Here is a 21,136-nt window from a genome sequence, read left to right as displayed (position 1 = left end):
CCTACAGGGGTCTCTCTCCCTGTTGGAAAAATACATACTCATGACTTCTACTTAGGAGCCAGTGTATGTTGAGATGATTTTCCTTTTCAGGTAATATCACATAATGAGCATCAGAAGAGCCATGGAGTTTATATCTGTTCTCTAAGGTAAACCCAACTTTGCCTTTTTTTAATTTATTTGTATATTCTCTGTAGGAGCTTGAAGAGATCCGCAAATCTGGGATGAAAAATTTCCGTAATATACAGGTTGATGAAGCCAATCTACTGACCTGGCAGGGGCTCATAGTTCCAGTAAGTATACAGATGTCGCACACTGTTCTCTCCCTGGCTCCATTGCTGTAATTTCTCAGCACATTTAGGAGATGATCACACTATCCTCCCACTGCAGAGTCAGCAGACTGCCAGCATGAGCTAGTAGAGCCATACTGTGGTATCATAGGGTTGAGAAAGGCAAAGCAAGATGGAATTTAAAAACTGGAAAAGGCACTTGATTTGAAATGGGCAAGGATGCTGATTTATGGAAACAAGGACTCATAGCCATACTAGCTTCTACATAGAGAGTTAATATACATTATCAGTGGTTCTGTAGTACAGCTGTGTATAAAGATCTTAAAGTGGTTGACCAGTCGGGCAAGTGACCAAATATATGCGATTTGCATACTTGCCGTCAAGTGCCGACTAGACTGTTCTGGCTTTTCTCAATACACTTCTATTGAGAAACGTTAACCATGTCTAGATGTCACATGACCCCAAATATGCAAATCATATACATGTGACCGCTCACTCATACTCGGGAATTATGATTTTACAGACAGAGTGATTGCAGTGTTTTGTCTCAACCCCTTTTAAAAGGGTTCTCTACTCATTTGTGGCCTCTGTTCATCAGCGCTGTAAAAATGGTACTGTCCTTTCTTGGTTCCAGCCCTGGTTCTGACCAATAGAGGTTTAAAATCTAAAAACTATGGTAAAGAGGACCTATCACAAGTGATGAGCGAGTGTGATCGTTACTTGAGTTTTCCAAGCATGCTCAGGTGTTCTCCGAGTATCTTGGGTGTGCTCGTAGATTGTGTCGCCGCTGCTGCATGATTTGCGGCTGTTAGACAACCTGAACACATGCAGGGATTGCCTGTTTGTTAGGGAATCCACACATGTATTCAGGCTGTCTAGCAGCCACAAATCATGCAGCTGCGGGGACTCAAACATAATCTACTAGCACACCCAAGATACTCGGAGACCACCTGAGCATGCTCAGAAAACTCGAGTAAGGCTGGAGTTACACGAGAGCGTAAAACGGCAATTTTTTTTTTTTTTTTAATCGCATAGCACTCGAACCAATGTTAATCTGTGGGGCAGCTCCTATCATCAGTTGTTTTCTCGGCCGTATTATATGTGCGAGAGAAATCGCAGCATGCTGCGATTTGCACCATATTACGGCCGAGACTCGCCAATGAAAGTTTATGGGTGCGAGGAAAAACTTGCACACCACATGAACAATCAGTGTGACTTGCGAGAAATACGCACCAGTGTCCTTTAGAAAAGCCGGCAATTCAGTGCGGTGTAATGTAAAATCACACTGACAGGTTAAAATAGAATAGATAAACTAAATGTTTGTGTGTGTGTGTATGTATGTGTGTGTGTATATAGTGTATGTATGTATATATATAATATATAATCTCATAGAGAGTTAGATAGCAGAATAGCCGATAATTCAATTGTCGAGTTCTGTAAAATCATTGCAGTACCCAACAGGATATGAGACATGGCTTAGATACAGTAAACCATCTCATATCCGTTATATTTTTATATGTCCGTCACTAATAATGTTAGTGTTTGTGTGTGTAAATTTTTGGAGCTGTAGGTGTAAAATTAAAGGATTAATTCACGGAAAAAACTGGCGTGGACTCCGCGCAATTTTTTTCCTCCAGAGAGGGAAAGTCAGTGACTGAGGGCAGATATTAACCCCTTCAAGACCTTGCCCTTTTCCGTTTTAGCGTTCTCATTTTTCGCTCCCCTCATTCCCAGAGCCATAACTTTTTTTATTTTTCAGTCAATATTTCCATGTGAGGGCTTGTTTTTTGTGGGACTAGTTGCACTTTTGAACGACATCATTGGTTTTAGCATGTTGTGTACTAGAAAACGGGAAAACAATTCCAAGTGCGGTGAAATTGCAAAAAAAAGTGCAATCCAACACTTGTTTTTTGTTTGGCTTTTTTGCTAGGTTCACTAAATGCTAAAACTGACCTGCCATTATGATTCTCCAGGTCACTACGAGTTCATAGACACCAAACATGTCTAGGTTACATTTTATCTAAGTGGTAAAAAAAAATTCTAAACTTTGCTAAAAAAAAAAAAAAAAAAGAATTGCGCAATTTTACGATACCTGTAGCGTTTCCATTTTTTGTGATCTGGGGTCAGGTGAGGGCTTATTTTTTGCGTGCCGAGCTGGCGTTTTTAATGATACCATTTTGGTGCAGATACGATTTTTCTTAATTAATTCTGGCTTTTCAATTTTTTTTCTCACTACGCCGTTTAGCGATCAGGTTAATGCATTTTTTTATTGATTGTGCGATTCTGAACTCAGCGATACCAAATATGTGTAGGTTTGATTTTTTATTTATTTATTTTTATTTTGAAAGGGGGGTGATTTACACTTTTTATATTTTTTTATTTTTTTTCATATTTATTTTAAACTTTTTTTTTTTTTTTGCTTTTGCCATGCTTCAATAGCCTCCATGGGAGGCTAGAAGCTGGCATAGCCTGATCGGCTCTGCTAAGTAGCAGCAATCATCAGATTGCTCCAATGCAGCTGAATTACAAGCTTCCTATGAGCGCCGACCACAGGGTGGCGCTCACTGCAAGCCGGCATCAGTAACCATAGAGGTCTCAAGGAGACCTCTGGTTACTATGCCGACGCATCGCTGACCCCCGATCATGTGACTGGGGTCGGCGATGCGCGCGTTTCCGGCCCGATGGCCAGTTAAATGCCGCTGTCAGCATTTGACAGCGGCATTTAACTAGTTAATAGTGGCAGGTGAATCGCGACTTCACCTGCCGCTATTGCGGGCACATGTCAGCTGTTCAAAACAGCTGACATGTCCCGGATTTGAGGTGGGCTCAGCGCCGGAGCCCACATCAAAGCAGGGAAACCGACCTCCGCAGTAATAGTACGGCAGAAGTCGGTAAGGGGTTAATAACCCAGAGAGGGACCATGGATAGTGCCCCCTCCCCCCTGGCTAAAAACATCTTCACCCAGTCGCCCCAGAAAAGGCACATCTGTAAGATTTAGATTTTTTTTTTTTATTTTACCATGTTAACGATATGGTAAAACTAACATGGCATTGTGACTCGCCAGGTCAGTTTGAGTAGGCAAATCCCAAACATGAATAGTTTAGGTTTTATTTTTTTAAGTGGCGAAAAACAAATTTGGAAATGACTAACAAAAAAATTTTTTTGTGTGTAACCATTTTCTAAGAGGTTTTCAGGATATGGGACTATGTGAGGGCTTATTTTTTGCACCTTGAACAGATGTTTTACTGATACCATTTTGGGTAGATCTAATGTTTTGATTGCCTCTTATTGCATTTTATTGCAATGTTGGGGCAGGCAAAAAAAACCACGTAATTTTAGCATTTCTTTTTTCATTTTTTTTTTCGTTATATACTTTACTAATCAGATTAATTTATTTTAGATTTTGTTAGAACAGACTTCTACAAAAGCAGTGATGCTAAATATATGTGGAGGTTTTCTTAATTGTTTTTACTGGGGCAAAATTGGGGTGCGATTTGAACTTGTTTTTATTTTATTTTTTTTCAGTTTTAGATACGGTCCTTTTTTTTTTTTTTTTTTTTCTTTTACTGTATTCAATAGTCCCCTTAGGGATCAACTGATCACTTGTACTATGCATAGCAATGTATCAGCAGAGCTATGTATAGCGAAAATCACACAATCTCCTAAGACCATTGGCCTTCAAAGGATTGAAATGACAGGCACAGGGGTCTTCAGCAGACCCTCGGCTGTCATAACAACCCGTTGGCGCCCCGCGATCACGTCATAGGCGAGTGAAATGACAGAGATTGACAGCGGGATTGAGCAGCCGCAGGTGGGGCTCTGCTTCTCTGTGGCTGTTAAAGGCCCGTGGTGGATGATTAAATGTGCTGGGAAAGATGTAGGCTCAGCATGCAAGCTGTCATATGATGTACCTGTACCTCCTATGTTGGTAAGGGATTAAGGATCAACCATTCATTACTGTCTTTCATGGGTTACCTAAAACTCGTTAAAATTACTTTGCCCCATAACTTCAGGTATTGACTCTTTAAACTGCATGGGTTGATGATAATCTCCAGACCCTTATTTCCAGGTTACCAGGTTTTTTGAGACCGCTCCACAGTCCGTAAAGCAGGTTTGTTAAATTCAAATACACAGAAGGCCAAAATTATGAGCTTGGACAAAGTTGCTGGCTAAGCTTGATATTTATTAAAACAAAATGTATACAAACGGACGTTTTTCCTTATAAAAAAAATAACAAACTGTTTCATATGGAAACAGACTTAAAGGGAACCTGTCACCTGGTTTGGCCAATAAAAGATACGGGCACTGCCTTTCAGGGCTTATCTACAGTATTCTATAATGCTGTAGATAAGCCCCAATCTGACCTGAAAAAAATTATTTTTCTTTTCTATTATATTGACCCGGGCGGGGGGGGCGGTCCGGTCCCATGGGTGTTGCAGGTCCGGGTCTGGCGCCTCCCATCTTCTTGTGATGCCGCATTCATGCTTGCTTCATGGCTCACTGGCAATCGCGCTCCTGGGCAGGCGTACTTATCTGTTATCTCTGTTGAGGGCAGAGCAAAGTACTGCAGTGCGCAGGGCCTCTCTGACCTTTCCCGGCGCCTGCGCACTGCAGTACTTTCCTCTGCCCTCAACAGAGATAATAGAGCGCGGGAGCCATGAAGCAAGTAAGAGGGTGGCGATCATAAGAAGATGGGAGGTGCCGGACCTGCGACACCCATTGGACCGGACCACCCCCCTCGGTTGAGTATAATAAAACTTATTTTTCTTCTCTTTCAGCTCAGATTGGGGGCTTATCTACAGCAATATAGAATGCCCTGAAAGGCAGTGGCCACATCTTATATTGGCCAAACCTGGTGACAGGTTCCCTTTAAAGGCGTTGTCCCATGAACAAAGTACATTTTAATTAACAGATCTTAACATATTATATTATTCCAATACTTTATTCTATGTAAGTGCAGTAAAAAGCATATGACCCAATGGCCTAATTTAAATGTGTAATAAAAAGGATAAAACCTTAAATAATAAAGTATGATGCAAGCAAAAGTGCCCCCAGACACAGTAAGATACCCTACTTCAATCTCCCCGACAAAGAATGGTGACCCTATGACAGTAGGATTCTCAACAGTAATCCCCACATAGTCCTTCATACAGTATAGCGGAAACCTGCATTGCTTTCAGTATAGTATAATGGCCCCACATAGTGCTTTCCATACTGTATAATCGCAGGCCATGTATACTCACCCTCCAGGCCAGATTTGGCCTGCGGACCAGAGTTTGACATACGCCTTAAATCCTTTGACAATTTTGTTTGTTTGGAGGGATATTTTCTAACCTGATGTCGTTAACTTATATTCGTGTATATAATTACACGATATAGTATAATAATTTTTTTACATTGAATTATGCAGTGATGCTCTTTTGGGGACTGTTCACACAGCACTAAATAGCAAATGCACTGCTGGTAACAGTATACTGGAAGCATCAAGCTGTTGCCCTGTTTACACTATTCAAGCTATCCGTTAACTGAATTTTTTGTGGTTATTAGAGACCTGTTAATTGAAGATATAATTAAAAAAAAAATACAGTTGATCATGCTTATGATAGTCAATTCAAAATCCAGACATGATGTTCTTTCCAATAAAAATAAAAAATGCAAATATGGGCTAATACGGGTGACCAACCTATTAAATTTAGTACACGCTATAGCTTGTAATTTGGTGAAAGACAAATTCTACAAATACCTGCCTATATTAAATAAGGATCCCACTCTTAGGCAAATGCTTAATGAGTGTAGATGTGTAGAAAAACAAGGCCTCTTTATAGGCAATTTGGTATTTCCCAGCTTATATTTTTTATATTAAGCCAATAAGGGCTTCTTTTTTTTTTTCAGCTGTGGAGGAGATCGTTGCAATGTTTGTCCTTTTTGTGGAGAAAAAAAAAATCTGCTCCTTCAGTGGCATGGTGGAGGTCGTACCATAGATAATTTAATCAGTTGCTATTCCCACACTGTGTATTATTGTATCGAGTGCAAGAAGTGCAATATGCATCAGATCAGATGCACAATTAGAAAGTTGAAAAGACACATTGCGATATATTTGTACAATATTTAGAGTGACAACACAGATTTTTTTTTTTTTCTTTTAAGCTTTATGGTATAGAGCGGGTTAATAATCTACCCATGGAAGCTAACTGGCAGAAACGCCTTCATCTGATAGAAGCATTTTGGATTTGAAATCTGAATTTCAAATGATGCGACCGTCCCAGATGAAAACCACTGGTGAATGAGCTGCTGAGAGCGCAGCATCATTCACCAGCGGTGACATCATCATTGACATTTTCCCACGGTCCTGAGGTCACTGCAGTTCAGCCCGGCCTTCATGATGTCGCCACTGGTGAATGTTGCTGCCCTCTCAGCAGCTCATTCGCCAGTGGTTTTCAGCCGGGATGGTCGCATCTTGGCACTGTCCAGGTTGAAAACTATTTAGCCCCAGACATGGATTACAGCGTGGACACAACGACGGACAGGTATGGTATATTGATGGTTGATTATTTTACTTTTACTACAGGAGATCGAGGGATTCAGGGAATTAGGTGTTGCAGTAAGTATGCTTTAATTTAGAATATTAAAGGAGTCTGTTTTTTTTTTTTGTTTTTTTTCAAATAAAGGATTTTATTCTGGCTGTGTCTTTATTTACAAACAATACAATTATAGGATTAGTAATAGGTGTCTTATAGACGCCTCTCCATAACTAAGCCGTGGGCTTGATGTCACCTTTCAGGTGACATCAACCCCACAAATATTACCCCACTTGCCACCACTACAGGGCAAGTGGGAAGAGTCGGGCAAAGCGCAAGAAAAGGCGCATCTAATAGATGTGCCTTTTCTGGGCAGCTGTGGGCTGCTGTTTTTAGGCTGGGGGGCCTATATCAATGGCCCCTTACCAGCCTGAGAATAGCAGCCCCCAGCTGTGAGCTTTAGCAAGGCTGGTTGTCAATAATGGGGGGACCCCACGCCGTTAATTTTAATCATTTAAATAATTTTATAAAATAGCGTGGGGACCTCTCTATTCTTGATACCAACCTTGCAGAAGCTGAAAGCCGAGGATTGCAGCCCCCAGCTGTGAGTTTTGTGTGGTTGGTTTAAGAAAATAAGGGGGAACCCATGTCGGTCTTTTCATTCATTTCCTTAGATCGCAGCCGGCGGCTGTGGAATACCCTTACCATCCGCTCCTGCTGTCACTCTTATTAGCAGCAGCAGGTGTCGGATGATGGGGGTAAAAGTCCCCAAAGCCCCACCTGCTGTCGTTCGGACTTTACTATAATGCTCATCATTCTCCTCTGCTTGTCGGCAGAGCAGGGGAGAATGATGAGTCGGCTTCAGCACTTGCCACCGGGGAACAGTGCTTACTGTAGCGCTTCTTCCCCGGTGCCGATGCGTGTCACACGGAGGACATCAATGTGTGTTATACGTGTGGAGGACGTTTTGCCATCCGTGCTGACGGTAAATGGACATGTCACAGACCCATTCACTTGAATGGGTCTATGTGTGTATGTGTTAAAACTGTCACCACACATACCGGAGACAGGGACGTGTGAAAGAGGCCTTATTGTAATTTCATTCTTGGGCGGATATCCTACATTTATATGGGTAGGTATGATCCTGCTAAAATTAAAAAAAAAGTTCTGTCGCAGCCAGAGCTATTGGTGCTTCCTATATTGTATGCACAGTAATTAGGAAGGCAGAGACGGTAATAAACCATGTCTGCATTCTCTGTGTTGCGTCTGAATGTGTCTACAGCATACTCTCCACTTTTGCAGATGCATAATCTTTGCATTGACATTTTACAACATCAGTGCAAATTAAAGTGCAGGCCACCTAGATGTTTAACGTCTATGGGTGGTCCAGAACTAATTTAATGTTTATCTAACAATATTCCCAATATTATTCTTTTATATTGTATCAGGACAATCCTCCATATGACAAAGGAGCATTTCGGATTGAAATCAACTTTCCTGCAGAGTATCCATTCAAGCCACCCAAGATAACCTTCAAAACCAAAATCTACCACCCGAACATTGATGAGAAAGGCCAGGTATGCCTGCCGGTGATCAGTGCTGAAAACTGGAAACCAGCAACTAAAACTGACCAAGGTATTGCTTACACTGTATTTGTATATGTCTGCAATGATTTATAGAATTGTCTAGATTTACTGGTGGTTTGTGTTGCTTTAGGAGGATGGTTTTCACTGCCACAATAAACTGCAAGCTTGTTATTGCTATGTCGCTGGCTAAAAAACTGTAAATTTAAAGGGCAAGAAAGATCTAACATTAATTAAAAACTGCATTGGGGTGTTACAACTTAATATGCAGTTAGATGCAGAAATTTTTGGACAGTGACACAACTTTTAGCATATAAATAGTATATAAAAAGCATCTAAAAAAAAAATCAACTATAGTTATATAATCAATATGCGTTTAAAATGCACACTTCGCTTTAATATGAGAGTATTCACATCCTAATTGGAGTAAGGGTTTATGAATTACAGCTCTTTAATATGTAGCTCTTTTTAAAGGCACCAAAAGTAATTGAACAATTATCTGAAAAGCTCTTTCATGGGCTGCCTCGGGTATTCCCTCATTAACCATCATCAATTAAGCAGGTAAAATGGTCTGGAGACGATTCCATGTGTGCATTTGGAAGCTGTTGCTGTGAACCTATAACATCCAGCCAAAGGATATCTCAATGGAAGAGAAACACAATTATTAGGCTGAAGAAATCCATCAGGACGAATACAGAAATATGAATGGTGAAATGAACACATTGGTGCATTTTGAAAAAAAAAGTGCAGTGGTTAGTTTGGGTACTCAAAAAAAGGCCTGGGCGTCCACAGAAAACAGTGGTGGATGATCCCAGAATCTTTTCCGTGGTGAAGAAAACCCCCTTCACAACATCTATCCAAATGAAGAAAACTCTCCAGGAAGTAGCTGTTTTAATTATTTAAGTCTACCATAAAGAGACTTCATGAGGGCAAATACAGAGGGTTCTCCACAAGGTGCAAACTAGTAATCAGCCTTAAAATAGAAAGGCCAGACTCGACTTTTCCACAGCTTGGCTGGTTTCTTTAGAAACAAAAGAACAAAAGAAACAAAGATAAACCTGTACTAGAATGATAGGAAGAAGAAAGTACAGAGAAGGCTTGGAACAGATCATGATCCAAAGCAAACCTCATCTTCTGTAAAACATGGTGGGGCCAGTGTGATGGCATGGGCATGTATGGCTAGTGTTTAATCTGACAGAATCAGACAGATGAATTCTGATGTGAACAGGGCTATACTTTCTATTCAGATTCAACCAAGTGCAGCAAGGTTGATTGGATGGTGCTTCACAGGACAGATGGACAATGACCCAAAATATCCTGTGAAAGTAGCCCAGGTGTTTTTTAAGAACCTTCTGCAATGGCCATCACCCAGATCTCAACTCCATCGAGCAGCATTTCACATGCTTAAAACCAAACTTAAGGCAAAAAGACTGACAAACAAGCAACAACTAAAGTCAGCTGCCGTAAAGGCCTGGAAAAGCATCACAAAGGACGTTCATGGCTTCCAGAATTAGATTGAACCTGTCAGCAAGATTGTGCTCAGTAGGTTCACTTTAAGGCAGTCATTGCCTGCAAAGGATTCTCTACAAAGTGTTAACAAAATGAACATTTTATGTCTGGTAAAATTATTTTGACCAAATACCGTATGTACTCGAGTAAAAGCTGACCCGAGTATAAGCCGACCCCCCCCCCTAATTTTGCCACAAAAAAACTGGGAAAACTTAATGACTCGAGTATAAGCCTAGGGTAGAAAATTGCAGCAGCTACCGGTAAATTTCAAAAATAAAATAGATACCAATAAAAGCAAAATTAATTGAGACATCAGTAGGTTGTGTTTTTGAATATCCATATTGAATCAGGAGCCCCATATAATGCTCCATACAGTTCATGATGGGCCCCATAAGATGCTCCATACAAAATACGCCCCATATAATGCTCCATAAGATGCTCCATATTAAAATACGCCCCATATAATGCTGCACAAATGTTGATTATGACCCCATAAGATGCTCCATACAGACATTTGCCCCATACAATGCTGCACAAATGCTGATTATGGCCCCATAAGATGCTCCATAGACACATTTGCCCTGTATAATGCTCCACAAATTGGATTATGGCCCCATAAGATGCTCCATAGAGATGTTTGCCCCATATAATGCTGCACATGGCCCCATACAGATATTTGCCCCATATAATGCTGCACATGGCCCCATACAGATATTTGCCCCATATAATGCCGCACATGGCCCCATAAGGTGCTCCATAGAGATATTTGCCCCATATAATGCTGCACATGGCCCCATACAGATATTTGCCCCATATAATGCTGCACATGGCCCCATAAGATGCTCCATACAGATATTTGCCCCATATAATGCTGCACATGGCCCCATAAGATGCTCCATAGAGATGTTTGCCCCATATAATGCTGCACATGGCCCCATACAGATATTTGCCCCATATAATGCTGCACATGGCCCCATACAGATATTTGCCCCATATAATGCCGCACATGGCCCCATAAGATGCTCCATAGAGATATTTGCCCCATATAATGCTGCACATGGCCCCATACAGATATTTGCCCCATATAATGCTGCACATGGCCCCATAAGATGCTCTATACAGATATTTGCCCCATATAATGCTGCACATGGCCCCATAAGATGCTCCATAGAGATATTTGCCCCATATAATGCTGCATATGGCCCCATAAGATGCTCCATAGAGATATTTGCCCCATATAAAGCTGCACATGGCCCCATAAGATGCTCCATATAGATATTTGCCCCATATGCTGTTGCTGCGATTAAAAAAAATTAAAAATTACATACTCACCTCTCAGGCCCCTGGCACTTGCTATATTCACCTGCTCCCCGTTCCAGCGCCGACCGCCGCTGTGTCTTCCCCATCCTCTGCACTGACTGTTCAGGCAGAGGGCGGCGCGCACACTAATCGCGTCATCGCGCCCTCTGACCTGAGCGTTAGTGCAGAGGACGGGGAAGACGCAGTAGCGCCTAGGGTGGAACGAGGAGCAGGTGAATATCGCGCACTGTGTTATACTCACCTGCTCCTGGCGCGGTCCCTGGTTCTCTGGGAGCTGACAGCTTCTTCCTGTATTGAGCGGTCTCACGGTATCGCTCATTACAGTAATGAATATGCGGCTCCACCCCTATGGGAGTGGAGTCCATATTCATTACCGTAATGAGCGGTACCATGTGACCGCTCACTACAGGAAGAAGCTGTCAGCGCCCGGAGAACCAGGGACCACACCAGGAGCAGGTGAATATGATTAGATAGCTGCCTCTCCCCCTCCCCTGCCGACCCCTGGGAATGACTCGAGTATAAGCCGAGAGGGGCAATTTCAGCCTAAAAATATGGGCTGAAATTCTCGGCTTATACTCGAGTATATACGGTACTTTTGACCCCCTGAAATGAGGAGGCTTAGTAGAAAAATGGTTGCAATTCCTAAACTTTTCACAGAATAGTTTTATTTAACCCCTTTAAATAAATCTGAAAGTTCACACTTCAATTGCATCTCTTGTTTCATTTTAAACCACAAATGGTGGCATGCAGAGCACAAATCATGATGATTCGGTCTCTGTCCAAATATTTATGGACCTAACTGAATATGAAACTTAATTTAAGGTTTTCAGAAAACTGGGGGAAAAAATTATGAAATAAAACTTTGATCATTTAGTATGAGTATAGTGTCTGAAATAAACACTATATAATATATAACAAAAACTGCTTTAAAAAGAAAAAAACAAGACCTCACATAAAATTAGGTAAAAAATGCTTTATGGCTTTCAAAAAATACTCTGCATCCTTTAGGCTAATAATAACGACATCTTTAACACTTTTATGTATATGATCGTCACCATATGTCCTGCATAGGAGGTTCATTTGGGTGGGCGGGGTCACAGGAGCTGACTAGTATAAGCAATCAGATGATCTTAGGATTAACCCCTTCCCGACATTTGACGTACTATCCCGTCGAGGTGGGGTGGGCCCGTATGACCGCCGACGGGATAGTACGTCATAGCCGATCGGCCGCGCTCACGGGGGGAGCGCGGCCGATCGCGGCCGGGTGTCGGCTGCATATCGCAGCTGACATCCGGCACTATGTGCCAGGAGCGGTCACGGACCGCCCCCGGCACATTAACCCCCGGCACACCGCGATCAAACATGATCGCGATGTGCCGGCGATGCAGGGAAGCATCGCGCAGGGAGAGGGCTCCCTGCGGGCTTCCCTGAGCCCCCCGCAGCAACGCGATGTGATCGCGTTGCTGCGAGGGTCTTACCTCCCTCCCTGCCTGCTCCAGACCCGGATCCAAGATGGCCGCGGATCCGGGTCCTGCAGGGAGGGAGGTGGCTTCACAGACGCCTGCTCAGAGCAGGCACTGTGAAGCAGCCTGCACTTCTCGCAGATCGGTGATCTGTCAGAGTGCTATGCAAACTGACAGATCACCGATCTGTATTGTCCCCCCCTGGGGCAAAGTAAAAAAGTAAAAAAAAAAATTTCCAAATGTGTAAAAAAAAATAAAAAAAAATATTCCAAAATAATGAAAAAAAAAAAAAATTATTATTCCCATAAATACATTTCTTTATCTAAATAAAAAAAAACAAACAATAAAAGTACACATATTTAGTATCGCCACGTCCGTAACGACCCAACCTATAAAACTGCCACACTAGTTAACCCCTTCAGTAAACACCGTAAGAAAAAAAAAAAAAAACGAGGCAAAAAACAACGCTTTATTACCATACCGCCGAACAAAAAGTGGAATAACACGCGATCAAAAAGACTGATATAAATATCCATGGTACCGCTGAAAGCGTCATCTTGTCCCGCAAAAAACGAGCCACCATACAGCATCATCAGCAGAAAAATAAAAAAGTTATAGTCCTGAGAATAAAGCGATACCAAAATAATTATTTTTTCTATAAAATAGTTTTTATCGTATAAAAGCGCCAAAACATAAAAAAAATGATATAAATGAGATATCGCTGTAATCATACTGACCCGACGAATAAAACTGCTTTATCAATTTTACCAAACCCGGAACGGTATAAACGCCTCTCCCAAAAGAAATTCATGAATAGCAGGTTTTTGGTCATTCTGCCTCACAAAAATCGGAATAAAAAGCGATCAAAAACGGTCACGTGTCCGAAAATTTTACCAATAAAAACGTCAACTCGTCCCGCAAAAAACAAGACCTCACATGACTCTGTGGAGCAAATGTGGAAAAATTATAGGTCTCAAAATGTGGAGACGCAAAAACTTTTTTGCTATAAAAAGCGTCGCTGGTTTCACACTTGCGTTTTTGTCTGCAGCGTTTTTTGCACAAAAAAACGCATGCGTTTTTTCCCTATATTTAACATTGAAAACGCATGCGGTTTTTTTGTACGCGTTTGGTCGCGTTTTCAAACGCATGCGGTTTTTTTCTGCATGCGTTCATTTTCAGAAATACAACCTGCAGTATTTTCTTGCGTTTTTAAGCACATGCGTTTGTTTGCGTTAAAAACGCATGCATTTTTATCGAAAAAAACAGAAAACACACTGAAAAGCCACCCACCACCATCAAGGTGATAGAGATCCAAACCCTAACCCTAACTCTACCCCTAACCTCACCCCTAACCGTTTAATGAACATTTTCTGACAGTCATAGTGCCACGTATTTCAGTGCCACGTATTTCAGTGCCATGTATTTCAGTGCCACGTATCACGTATTTCAGTGCCACGTGTTTCAGTGCCACGTATTTCAGTGCCACGTATCACGTATTTCAGTGCCACATATTTTAGTACCACGTATTTCAGTGCCACGTATTTCAGTGCCACGTATTTCAGTGCCACGTATTTCAGTGCCACGTATTTCAGTGCCACGTGTTTCAGTGCCACGTATTTAAGTGCCACGTATCACGTATTTCAGTGCCACGTATTTCAGTGCCACGTATTTCAGTGCCACGTATTTCAGTGCCACGTATTTCAGTGCCACGTATCACGTATTTCAGTGCCACGTATTTCAGTGCCAAGTATTTCAGTGCCACGTATTTCAGTGCCACGTATTTCAGTGCCACGTATTTCAGTGCCACGTATTTCAGTCACGTTTAGGGTTAGGGGTAGGGTTAGGGTTAGGGCTAGGGTTGGAGGTAAAGTTAGGGTTGGGGCTAAAGTTAGGGTTGGGGCTAAAGTTAGGGTTAGGGTTTGGATTACATTTACGTTTGGATTAGGGTTGGGATTAGAATTATGGGTGTGTCAGGGCTAGGGGTGTGGTTAGGGTTACCGTTGGGATTAGGGTTAGGGGTGTGTTTGGGTTAGGGTTTCAGGTAGAATTGGGGGGTTTCCACTGTCCAGGCACATCAGGGGCTCTCCAAGCGCAACATGGCGTCCAATGTCAATTCCAGCCAATTCTGCGTTGAAAATGTAAAACAGTGCTCCTTCCCTTCCGAGCTCTCCCGTGCGCCCAAAAAGGGGTTTACCCCAACATATGTGTTATCAGCGTACTCGGGACAAATTGAACAACAACTTCTGGGGTCCAAGTTCTCTTGTTATCCTTAGGAAAATAAAAATTTGGGGGGCTAAAAATCATTTTTGTGGGAAAAAAAAGATGTTTTATTTTCACGGCTCTGCATTATAAACTGTAGTGAAACACTTGGGGGTTCAAAGTTCTCACAACACATCTAGATAAGTTCCTTGGGAGGTCTAGTTTCCAATATGGGGTCACTTGTGGGGGGTTTGTACTGTTTGGGTACATCAGGGGCTCTGCAAATGCAACGTGACGACTGCTGACCAATCCATTTAAGTCTGCATTCCAAATGGCGCTCCTTCCCTTCCGAGCTCTGTCATGCGCCCAAACAGTGGTTCCCCCCCACATATGGGGTATCAGCGTACTCAGGACAAATTGGAAAACAAATTTTGGGGTCCAATTTATTCTGTTACCCTTGTAAAAATACAAAGCTGGGGGCTAAAAAATCATTTTTGAGAAAAAAAAAAAAAATTATTTTCACGGCTCTGCGTTATAATCTGTAGTGAAACACTTGGGGGTTCAAAGCTCTCAAAACACATCTAGATAAGTTCCTTAGGGGGTCTACTTTCCAAAATGGTGTCACTTGTAGGGAGTTTCAATGTTTAGGCACATCAGGGGCTCTCCAAACGCAACATGGCGTCCCATCTCAATTCCAGTCAATTTTGCATTGAAAAGTCAAATGGCGCTCCTTCCCTTCCAAGCTCTGCCATGCGCCCAAACAATGGTTTACACCCACATATGGGGTATCAGCGTACTCAGGACAAATTGCACAACATTTTTTGGGGTCCAATTTCTTCTCTTACCCTTGGGAAAATAAAAAATTGGGGGCAAAAAGATCATTTTTGTGAAAAAATATGATTTTTTATTTTTACGGCTCTGCATTATAAACTTCTGTGAAGCACTTGGTGGGTCAAAGTGCTCACCACACATCTAGATAAGTTCCTTAGGGGGTCTACTTTCCAAAATGGTGTCACTTGTAGGGAGTTTCAATGTTTAGGCACATCAGGGGCTCTCCAAACGCAACATGGCGTCCCATCTCAATTCCAGTCAATTTTGCATTGAAAAGTCAAATGGCGCTCCTTCCCTTCCAAGCTCTGCCATGCGCCCAAACAATGGTTTACACCCACATATGGGGTATCAGCGTACTCAGGACAAATTGCACAACATTTTTTGGGGTCCAATTTCTTCTCTTACCCTTGGGAAAATAAAAAATTGGGGGCGAAAAGATCATTTTTGTGAAAAAATATGATTTTTTATTTTTACGGCTCTGCATTATAAACTTCTGTGAAGCACTTGGTGGGTCAAAGTGCTCACCACACATCTAGATAAGTTCCTTAGGGGGTCTACTTTCCAAAATGGTGTCACTTGTAGGGAGTTTCAATGTTTAGGCACATCAGGGGCTCTCCAAACGCAACATGGCGTCCCATCTCAATTCCAGTCAATTTTGCATTGAAAAGTCAAATGGCGCTCCTTCCCTTCCAAGCTCTGCCATGCGCCTAAACAATGGTTTACACCCACATATGGGGTATCATCGTACTCAGGACAAATTGTACAACAACTTTGGGGGTCCATTTTCTCCTGTTACCCTTGGTAAAATAAAACAAATTGGATCTGAAATAAATTTTGTGTGAAAAAAAGTTAAATGTTCATTTTTATTTAAACATTCCAAAAATTCCTGTGAAACACCTGAAGGGTTAATAAACTTCTTGAATGTGGTTTTGAGCACCTTGAGGGGTGCAGTTTTTAGAATGGTGTCACACTTTGGTATTTTCTATCATATAGACCCCTCAAAATGACTTCAAATGAGATGTGGTCCCTAAAAAAAAAATGGTGTTGTAAAAATGAGAAATTGCTGGTCAACTTTTAACCCTTATAACTCCGTCACAAAAAAAAATGTTGGTTCCAAAATTGTACTGATGTAAAGTAGACATGTGGGAAATGTTACTTATTAAGTATTTTGCGTGACATATGTCTGTGATTTAAGGGCACAAAAATTCAAAGTTGGAAAATTGCAAAATTTTCAAAATTTTCGCCAAATTTCCATTTTTTTCACAAATAAACGCAAGTTATATCGAATAAATTTTACCTTTAACATGAAGTACAATATGTCACGAGAAAACAATGTCAGAATCGCCAAGATCCGTCAAAGCGTTCCAGAGTTATAGCCTCATAAAGGGACAGTGGTCAGAATTGTAAAAATTGGCCCGGTCATTAACGTGCAAACCACCCTTGGGGGTGAAGGGGTTAAAAAATAAAGTGTAAAGGTTTTTAAGAATGTAAAAAAAATATATGAAAATTCTAATTACCTCCTTTCTATCATTAAAATAAAGATGATAAAAATTAAATAATGGGTTTACTACTTAAACATTCCAATCTACCAAAATTAACCCATGTTGTAAACACAATAACCAAAAAAAAATAGAAAGTCCAGAATTGCATGGTTTCATTCACCTCTCCTCCCTAAGGCTAGGTTCACATTGCGTTAGGGCAATCCGTTTAGCGCTAGCGGATTGCGCTAACGCAATGTTTTTGTAGGGGTCGCGTTCAGGGGTCGCGTTAACGTCCCTGCTCTCGCAGATCCCCGATCTGCGAGAGCGGGGAACGGACCTCGGGCGCGCCGCGGACGCTACAAGCAGCGTCCAAGGCGCGTCACAGAAGAACGGCACATCACTAGCGCGAGCCGAAAAAGGCACGCGCTAGTGATGCGCTGCAGGCGAAATTTACATTGCTGTCAATGGATGCGCTAACGGACCCGTTGCACGGCGTTAATTGCGACATTTTCGCCGTGCAACGCTGTCTGTTAGCGATCACCCACTAACGCAATGTGAACCTAGCCTAAAAAATATAATAAAAAGCAATCAAAACATCATGTGTACCCTAAGTTGTGTCAATAATACCGTCGGTTCGCTATGCAAAAGTTCTCACAATGCTTCAGTTTTATTTATGGAAATCTTATTCTCTGGGTTAGTATGATTGTGCTGGTGGTAAACTTGTGTAATTGTTTTTGGTTTGTTTTTTTATTTAAAGAGGACTGATCGCCAGATTGTGTGTGAAACTGGTCACATTACAGAATAGTGATAGGTATCATGTTATTCAGTATAACGGTGCCGATCTGACACTGTGTGTAGGTTACTGTGCACAATCCTGCTGACAGGGGCGCTTGAAAGAGTGAAAGGAATGTTTGTGTGTTTTCTGTCTATAACATCTTATGAGTAGAGATTAAAAGACATATATTGTGTGCTGAAATGCAACCTTTAGGGTATGTGCACACGTCAGGATTTCTTGCAGAAATTTCCTGAAGAAAACCGGAAATTTTCTGCAAGAAATCCGCATTTATTTTTTTTTTTTCCTGTTTTTTTTGCGTGTTTTTTTTTAGCATTTTGCAAGCGTAATTAGCTTGCAGAATGCTAAAGTTTTTCAAGCGATCTGTAGCATCGCTTGGAAAACTGAGTGACAGGTTGGTCACACTTGTCAAACATAGTGTTTGACAAGTGTGACCAACTTTTTACTATAGATGCTGCATATGCAGCATCTATAGTAAAAGATAGAATGTTTAAAAAAAATGGTTATACTCACCTGCAGACAGCCGATATCCTTAGCGGCGTCCATTCCTGTAGATGGTGTGGTTCAGGACCTTCGTTGATGTCGTGGTCACGTGAGCGGTCACATGACCGGTCTCGCGACCAATCACAAGACAGCGACGTCATCGCAGGTCCTGAACCACACCAGCTATAGGAACCGAAGCGGCAGCATGCAGCGGTGAGAGGCGGGAACACTCCGGGGGCCATCGAAGGTGAGTATATGACTATTTTTTATTTTAATTCTTTTTTCTTTACCAATTATACGGTGCCCAGTCCGTGGAGGAGAGTCTCCTCTCCTCCACCCTGGGTACCAACCGCATATAATCTGCTTACTTCCCGCATGGTGGGCACAGCCCCGTGTGGGAAGTAAGCAGATCAATGCACTCCTAGGTGTGCGGAATCCCCGCAATTCCGCATTTTTAATGAACATGTTGCTTTTTTTTCCACTATGCGATTTTTTTCGCGGAAAAAAATGCAACATTTGCACAAAAAATGCGGAATACACTGTAAATAGGAGGCATATGTTAGCGGTTTTTTTTCGCGTTTTTATCACGTTTTTATAGCGAAAAAACGCGAAAAATACTTAACGTGTGCACATGGCCTTAGGTTTGTTTTACAGAGTGCACCTATCCCCTAAAGGCGGGACAAAATCTTTTTTTTTTTTTTTTATTGGGTGGTAAGGGAATGAGAATTTCTATAACCAATGTATAATGATTGGTATTTGTAGAAATTAGTTCTGTGGTAGTAAATTCAGACTTTTTCTTTACACAGTCATCCAGTCGCTCATTGCCCTGGTCAACGATCCCCAACCAGAGCACCCACTGCGTGCAGATCTAGCGGAAGAATACTCAAAGGACCGTAAAAAATTCTGTAAGAATGCTGAAGAGTTTACAAAGAAATACGGAGAGAAGCGACCTGTGGACTAGATATTGAGGCCTTGCGCCAGAGGGAAACATACACAAAATACAAACACAAATTCAAAAAGCGCAACTGAAGAATTGGAGTCAGTGAGTTCAGAATCCCCTCCTTCACCTTTACCCTGAAAATACACACGAGGCAGGACTCCGCGGGAACACGGAAAGAGGCGCAGCGTCAACCCGCGGCTTTCGCTAAACTCTACTTAAAACTGTTAGAGGAGGATTAAAAATGTGTGAAATTGGGAGTGCAGTTCTGCTCTCTGTGTAAAAAATAATCACTTTTTTCATTCTTAATTGCAGAAATTGTTTTTCTTTTCATTTATTGTATTAAGAAATAAATTACACACACATCTCAATGTATTTTTTTTCCCATGGGGGTTAAACTGTAGCACCGCTTAGGGTTTTTGTTTGTTTTTTTACTTTTTACCTTTGGTAATATTCCTGTCATCTAATTTTGAACACTCCCAGGCGAAGGTCCTTTATATGTTAGGTTTTAGTCTGTTGTCACTTCCTCTCCCATTGGCAGTCTTCTCGGTGTCAGATCTGTCTTCTGTATGTCTGACTTTGGAGGGATTACACAACCATGGCCCATGCAAACCCACCAAAGGGAGGGGGATTGTCGAACATTCGGCTCTTAGTTTTCCTTTCAGTGTTGCACTGTGCTTTGTGGGACTTGGTAAGTTCTCCTTCAGTTTGTAACATAAAGAATATTAAATAAAAAAGGAAAAAAAAACTTTAAACTGTGGGAAATGAGCCCGTTCTTCTGTAATTCTGCCGGATGTTGAGATTATGTTTATTAAAGGGGTAAACCAAGCTGCCCTGTTTTGACTCCATTTTTAAAACCTAACTTACATTTTTGTAGTTTCTTAAAGCTTGTTTGATGCAGGTTTACATTTAGTGGTACCTAATGGGGTTGTCAGTGAAATTGGAAAAAAGCATCAAAGGTACTAAAATACCCAAACAATCAATTCTTAAGTCTCTTGTTGACCGACTAGCCATCCAGGGCTGATCATTGTTTACAGCTGCTAGTTATGCACTCTAGAAGAAAGAGCTCAAAACTTTAGGTAAGGGGCCCCAACTTAATGAAAAATAGAATAAGAAAAAGGGGTTTTCTTTTCTTATTCTATTTTTTTATTCAATTATGTGATCTACCAGCGTGCCGGCTTCAGGGTAGTCACTGGCTGGAGATTGAAGCAGGTGGTAGCAAATCTGAGGAAATTAAAGCAATTATTCCAGTTTGTTTGATTATGTCTTGCTTATAGAAATATTAACACCGTTTCTGATTGTTGTGTTCGGTAACTTTAGATTGTCTTTTTAAATAACTTCTAACTCCTTTTGTCAGCTTGTCAATCAGTAAAAAGATTACCATCAGTTGCTAGATAGCTGAGTCAAAAGTGAAAACTATTATGGCTGCACCACTTTGTGTAACAAAAAAATTAGTATGTTTTCCAAATTTGGTCTTTTTCTTTTGATTTATTAATGTATGGTTGATATTAGGAACACTACTTTATATAATTTTAAAGACACTCCCATCAAAGTTTTTATCATCTTAATATATTGCAGTCTTATTACATAGCACTGCATTTTTACTATTGCTCATTTTGCTCTTCTACCCAGTTAATTCTTCTCTTTTCCATTAGGTCTATGATCTCATGTGAGTAAAAACTAACTAACTGAATCCTTCTAATCTGTAACCCCTTTCTGCCATCTGACGTAC

The 21,136-nt window shown here is 41.4% G+C and overlaps 1 protein-coding gene across 1 annotated transcript in view; it reads left to right on the top strand.

Annotated features, from left to right (window-relative positions):
* UBE2L3 (ubiquitin conjugating enzyme E2 L3) overlaps nt 1–20,232 on the top strand; it is a 41,788-nt gene extending 21,556 nt beyond the window's left edge. The window contains exons 2-4 of the mRNA XM_077293441.1: nt 195–290; nt 8,254–8,440; nt 19,274–20,232. Coding sequence (XP_077149556.1) covers nt 195–290; nt 8,254–8,440; nt 19,274–19,428 — 438 coding nt within the window. The 3' untranslated portion in view covers nt 19,429–20,232. The remainder of the gene's footprint in view (nt 1–194; nt 291–8,253; nt 8,441–19,273) is intronic.
* The last annotated feature ends 904 nt before the right edge of the window (nt 20,233–21,136 follow it).

Source organism: Ranitomeya variabilis, chromosome 1 (genome assembly GCF_051348905.1).
Source record: "Ranitomeya variabilis isolate aRanVar5 chromosome 1, aRanVar5.hap1, whole genome shotgun sequence".
NCBI classification, from domain to species: Eukaryota; Metazoa; Chordata; class Amphibia; order Anura; family Dendrobatidae; genus Ranitomeya; species Ranitomeya variabilis.
This window is presented reverse-complemented; position numbering and strand designations above follow the sequence as displayed.